The sequence below is a fragment of the Acanthisitta chloris genome, unplaced genomic scaffold (assembly GCF_000695815.1).
Source record: "Acanthisitta chloris isolate BGI_N310 unplaced genomic scaffold, ASM69581v1 scaffold762, whole genome shotgun sequence".
NCBI classification, from domain to species: domain Eukaryota; kingdom Metazoa; phylum Chordata; class Aves; order Passeriformes; family Acanthisittidae; genus Acanthisitta; species Acanthisitta chloris.
Genome location: NW_008660811.1, coordinates 4,549 through 11,092, shown reverse-complemented (window position 1 = coordinate 11,092; position 6,544 = coordinate 4,549). Strand labels below are relative to the sequence as shown.

At 43.7% G+C, this 6,544-nt stretch overlaps 1 protein-coding gene across 1 annotated transcript in view; it reads left to right on the top strand.

The window, feature by feature from the left end:
- The window catches only part of AUTS2 (autism susceptibility candidate 2), a gene marked incomplete at its 5' end in the record, with an annotated part of 25,146 nt that extends 19,849 nt beyond the window's left edge, over positions 1–5,297 (top strand). Inside the window, one exon of the mRNA XM_009069940.1 lies at positions 3,620–5,297. Within this exon, the coding sequence (XP_009068188.1) occupies positions 3,620–4,859 (1,240 nt within the window). The remainder of the gene's footprint in view (positions 1–3,619) is intronic.
- Between the last annotated feature and the right edge of the window lie 1,247 nt (positions 5,298–6,544).

The following is a 6,544-nucleotide window of genomic DNA, read 5'->3' as shown; positions in this document are numbered from 1 at the left end:
AGAAAATCCCTTTCCAAAACACATCCCTTGCAAGCTGCTTTGGCATTGCCTGAACTCCATATCATAGCTCAGAACATATTTATTTTCAATAATTTGAGAGCTTAACAGTGAGCATCATTCATACCTCATACTTCTGCACAGTTATGGCTACTGTTGAGTGCAATGATGTTGGCATGGACTGTTGCCTGAATGAGAAGATGCTGAGAATCCCTTCCCAGGGTCATGTTCCCTATGCAGATAATGTCTGGAGGTGTTTGTGAACCTCTCCTACCTGTTTAATCTCCAGTGGGGTGAGGATGGAGTCCTGGTTTCTAGTTGAGGTCTCAACCTTTTTTAGGCTAATTTGCCCGAACAGGGAGAACTGGGAGTGGCACCCAGGGGTATGGTTTTGTCTCAAAATCATCCTGTCATCAAGGGTATAATTTTGCCAGCCCCCAAATGGGCCACATAGCCAAAAGCATTACCTGGATTCCTTCTGCCTGCAGCGAAAGGTACCCCAGAACTCCCTCCTAGCTTGGCTCTCCCCCACCTAAGCTCAGTGTCAGAGTGGGGTACAGGGATCACTAGTTGCTCCTCTTGGATGAGCTGCATGGCCTGTGAATCACAGCCCCTCCCAGACAGATTGGGATAAGGTAAATCCCTGGAGATAGCTCAGATAATATGAAACTGCAATCTGTGAACCTTTCCTGGTAGCAGAGCTGGCTGGGGAGTAACACTGCAGTGTCCTGGGTCCTCCTGGAACATTGTGGGTCCCTTCCAACTCAGGATATTCTATGATTGTTTGCAATTATAGAGGGGTTTTTTTTGTTTGTTTTAAAGCTGTCTTATTCCAGCCCAAGATTAGGAAAAAAGGCAGTAGAAATGGCTATTGTGAAAACCAGGATTTGTTCCTTCTCAGTGGTGTTTCGTTTGAAAGTTGTCACTGAGTACTTTCCAATTAATAATGGCATTTAAGTGTAGATAATCCTAGAGCATTCAAACAAACCACCCAAGAATCTATTGATCTTTTTATCAGCATGAGTGAAGCAAAGTGTCCAGCAGAAGAAACTCAGTACTCAGTGTAGCACACAGCCTTAAAACTTCTCTTACCTAGTAGTAAGTTCATTGGAGAACCTGAAGTTTCTTCTTTGAGGAGGCAGTGACTTAGGGCTGTCCCCACATTATTAACCTCAGGAGCCCTTGGTGAATCTGAGGACAGAAAATTATTCCCTCTCTGACCACTGGACTACAAGTAGTTCACTTAAATGAGCTGTTTAATCAATACCTTCTTGAGGTGATACCATCACTGTCATTGAATGGGATGCAATTGGCAAAGGAATATGTTATTTTGGTTGCACAGATATTTTTCTTCAGTTACGGAAAATGCCTCTAAATTTTATGCTTCATTTAAAATGCATCAATTACATAGAAAATTGATTAAATATCAACAAAAGGACTCAGTGAGCTTTCCCAGTGAAATAAAGCAATTATAGGTGCCCTCTGAACTAGTCCTAGGAGCCAAATGAATAAAAGATGAGGTGATGCAGAGCCCACAAGGCAGTGTTTTCCCAGCAAAGTAAAAATTGAGTCTTCATGTTGAGAATCCTTCACTGGAGTGCCTTGACTTGGTCTCCCCATGTCCAAATCTGGAAGCTGTAAAATTGGATGCCTCAACTCTTGGTGGAAAGCAAGAGGAGGGAAATTAGAGGCAGGATGTGATTTCCAAACTGTTTAGGTCACAGTCAGTCAAAGCAGAACCTGATCCAAGGAGCTAATTGGCAGACAGTGCAGACTAGGCTGTTCTGGTGTCAAATGTTTCATCTCCCAAATGTTGTCTAACAGCCACATTCTGGACTCTTGGACTCTCTCAGACGTGGCCCATTAAATGCCAGTTTCCACAGCTCAGTGTAGACACAGCAAAAGGTGCATCTGGTGAGATTATAATGATGAGAGTTTCCTTCTCAAAGACATTTCTTGTGCAGTTGCTGCAGTTTCACTGATCAAAAGTACCTAGAGGTAGAGATCTTACACAGTTCAGCTCTGCAAAACAGTAGGTAGCAGAAATTGTACAGGTGAAGGAGCAAGTGTGCACCTCAGAGCTGCCCTTCAGCAGTCAGTACTGCTCATCTCACCCAGAGTGAGTGTCACCCCACTGTCCCCATCCCAGCCTGTGCAGGTCACACCTTGCTCAGCAGAGACTGCAGCACCCAAAGAGAAACCATGTAAACTTGGGCTGGTGAGGACTTCAGAGGCCTCACTGCTTACCCCTCACTTTTCACAGAATAGTTGGGTTGGGAAGGGACCTCGGGAGATAATCTGGTCCAACCCCCTGCCCAGGCAGGGTCCCCTAGAGCAGGTGACACAGGAACACATCCAAGTGTGTTTGGAGTGTCTTCAGAGAGGGAAACTCCACGACCTCCCTCGGCAGCTGTTCCAGTGCTCTGCCACTCTCCATGGTGGAAATTCTTCCTCATGTTGAGGTGAAACTTCATATAGTTGATGGCCATAATAAAAGACTCCAACTTAGAGCTCAATTGAAATTAGTAAGAGATAAAAATCATCAGAACTGAGAGATTAGATTCACCTTATGAATTTGATTAGTTTTAATTAGGAAAGCTTTTCACTTCGTGTTGTCCATAACAAGTCCTGGTCAGCACTACTTCCAGGAAATAGCTGGTGTTTGACCATTGCTGGACAATAATTCTCTAATCTTCTGGGCACCATAAATAGGTTTGAAAGATGGAATGAATTCAGAGTATTTTGAGACTTCCTAGCACTGGCTCTGTCTCTGCTCTGCTTGCTCTACCCTAGACATGGAAAGGGTTGGCCAGCTGAAGAGCAACTGACTCCAGACATGATGTTTTTCAGAGCTCGCCTCAATGATGGCCAGACAGAGCAGACTGATCTCTGCTGAGGAGGTTGGCACATAATTAATTTATGCATGATGGGCAGCTCTGTTAAAACACTTGCCCTGAGGTCACTGCACAGGTAGAGAAGTGTCTGCCTGTTCAGAGAGGCAGGATGTCACCAGCAGTGCTGGTTTCTTGTGAGGCTTTTGGTTTCAGTTGGCAGAAGTAAATAGAACTGTGAGAAGTAAATTGAAAGCCAGAAGAGAAATTAGTTAAGTACATAGGTCTAGAAATGTTTTTCAAAGTCAGTTGAAAAAAAGTCATCCTTTTTCCCAAATGTCTTCTTAACAGAAGAAGCAGGTAAAATAACCATGTAATTTGGATTTAGTTGCCTCACTTTTGGGGGATGAAATTAGTATAGCCTCATACTAGCCTCTATGAAGAAAGTTAACTCTACTCTAGCTCAAACCAGCACATATGGGTTTACTTTCTCTCTGTTTGCAAACATTTTATGCCCTTTGCGTTAGAGATACATGTCCTAGAGCTCCCATGAGAGCCTTCCCTGGACGTCAGTGTTTGAGTTCTCAAATTAGTCACAAAGCAGCTTTGGAGATCTTCTACTGGGCTTGAGATACTAGAGTAGGCTTAGTTTAGAGCTGGGATGTTCTTGTGGTGTTTTGGGTGTGCCAAAGGCCCAGTGCATTTCCTGCTGCATGTTAGCAGCTCTCTGCAAAGCTTTGCTTTATTTGCAGTTTCTCCTGCCTTCATTTTCACACTTCTCTCTCTCGTAGGGAGAGCATTGAGAAAAGACACTCCAGCCATCCTTCGCCAGCACCTATCCATCCAGTAAACTCCCTCGGCCATAGCCGCAGCTCCAACGAGCAGATGAGGAGCCACCTGAACCCCGAGGGGCGAGAGAAAGAGAAACCCAAAGAGCGAGAGCGGGATCACTCCGAATCGCGGAAGGAAATGAATGTGGAAGAGCACAAGGTGAAGGACAGCTACATTTCGGAGAAAGAAGGGCTGAGCCATGAAAGCAGAGTGGTGGAAGAGTCGAAGCAAATGCCCAGGGTTCCTTCCCCCTATGCCAGGCCCCCTGTGGTGGAGAGCACCAGGCCCAACAGCACTTCCAACCGTGAGGCCGAGAGGAAGACCGAGCCCACGTATGAAAATCCCAAGAAAAGCAACGAAGTCAAAGTGAAGGAAGAGAGAAAGGAAGACCATGATGTTCAGCCTGAGGGACCTCAGAGTCACAGGTCATCTGATCAGCCACCACCTATATCTACATCCAACGTCCACCCAAGTCCTTTAGTGTCTATGCCCATGACTGTAGGTGTAACTGGTATACATCACATGAACAGCATCAGTGGCCTGGATAGGACGCGCATGATGACCCCTTTTATGGGAATTAGCCCCATTCCTGGTGGAGAACGTTTCCCCTATCCTTCTTTCCACTGGGATCCGATGAGAGATCCCTTGAGAGATCCGTACAGAGAGCTGGATATTCACCGGAGAGACCCCCTGGGCAGAGACTTTTTGCTAAGGAACGACCCTCTTCATCGCCTTTCCACGCCGAGGTTGTATGAAGCAGACAGGTCGTTCAGGGATCGGGAACCTCACGACTACAATCACCACCACCATCACCACCACCCTCTCTCTGTTGACCCTCGGCGTGAGCACGAGAGGGGCAACCACCTGGATGACAGGGAGAGGTTGCACATGCTCAGAGAGGACTACGAACACGCACGTCTGCACTCAGTTCACCCCGCGGCCTTGGATGGGCACCTGCCTCACCCAAGCCTCATCACACCAGGACTTCCTAGCATGCACTACCCCAGAGTGAGTCCCCCCACGGGACACCAGAACGGCCTCCTCAATAAAACTCCCCCCACAGCAGCTCTCAGTGCCCCTCCACCTCTTATCTCTACTCTGGGACCTCGGCCTGGGTCTCCCAGAAGGACTACTCCTCTGTCCACAGAGATGAGAGAGAGGCCTCCTTCTCACACCCTCAAGGACATTGAAGCTCGATAAGCAGAGTGAGACTGACTAAAACCCAGAGAAAGAGGGACAAAATCTTTGTAAATGAACATAATATAAAGACCTTCTTACTAGTCGTTGATACAGACTGGGGATGTGACCCACTGTACAATATGTATAGACCTGAGTGCAAAGATTTTGAAATGGTTTTTTTTGTATATTATATGTTGAAATTTTCCAGATCTTTTAGCCAAGTCCATATGTTCCTCGTGTTCTCCTACTCTATTTGATTTCTAGTTTAAAACAATTTCAACCTTTGAACTGAAGAACAAGGCACCAATGTGAATGATTTGACTAGAAACAAGCCACCACCAATGTCAACCCTACCAAGCTCTCTCAGACCAAGAAGTGAAGTCAACTGTAGATATTTATGTATAAAGATTGCTTCATGGGTTAATGGTTCATATATGCAAAAAGGGTAAGATGAAAGCTTTACTTTGTACAAATGTAAATAGATAAAATTAAGTAACATAATACATTAATACTTCTTAAACTGTGCTATTTGCAAACTTAATATTGATCAACACAGTCTGCTTATGCTGTGTTACATATATTGTTATAGACAGCTAAACCCCTTCAACTATGCAATGAATTTCAAGGCTTTTCACAAAAGCCTTTATAACTCAAAGGAGCCTTTTCAACACACAACATAATTAAAGTCATATTTTCCCTGAACAAGCTCGTTTATAATAGAAGCCTATTTCTCCTGCTTGTTTTGATGCAGAAACAGCCCTGTAGAGGTGTAGTTTTCTGTCTCAACCCCTGCATCAGGCTGCTGAGGGCACTGGAGCTCACGTGCTCCTCGGCTGGCAGCAGGGTTTGTGCTCTGAAATCACTGATGCTGTAGCCATGGCAGATTGGTTTCCAGTCACATTCATCTGGGTTAAACTAATAATCAAATGCTGGATGTTTTCCAGAACTTTTGTCACTCAACATGTCCAATTTACCTTTGGAGAAATCTCCTGATAGCCATTCCTGTCTGGTTTTATGCCAGTGTGTCATTTTTTAGCTGTACACTTTTTTTTTTTTGGGGGGGGTGTTTAACTGATTTTTAGCTACATTGGAACAAATCCTACAAGAAATACTTTTCTAAATGATGTCTATGTTTTCACTGTGGATCAGGTTCATGAACTCCAATGCAGGTTTCATAATGCAATTTATTGTATTTCAGTTGGTAATAAAGGCTGTGAATAGCTAAGAGGTCAACCTTGTTGTTCCCTGCTCATAGAAGCCATGAAATAACATGAAGAACATGGTCCTTTTTTAAAAGATATGCATCAGTCTTCTGAAATCTGTCTTTTCATACCACACTTTTTTATACTGCATTAAGTTTCTTGTCGAAATATTTGGAGAGAATATGACTTTATCAGAGAGAATTCACTATCTTGTCTACTGGACTGTAAAATATATGTATGAAATAAAATTAGTTCCATTGGTCTTCTAGTGTATTAAAGTGCTATCTGAGGTTGTTATCCTGTTTTGGCAAAAAAAAAAAAGGAAAAAAAAAAGAAAAAAGTTCCCTACAGACAGTTGTTTCTAATGATCAGAGATCTATTTTAGTAGTCAACTGAAGGTTTAGTTGTGAGCTTCAGATTTTGTGAACTCCAGATGTTGTGCAGTGGTTTCTTTTTTTTTCTTTTTTTCTTTTCTTTTTTTTTTTTTTTTTAATGAACAAAAGG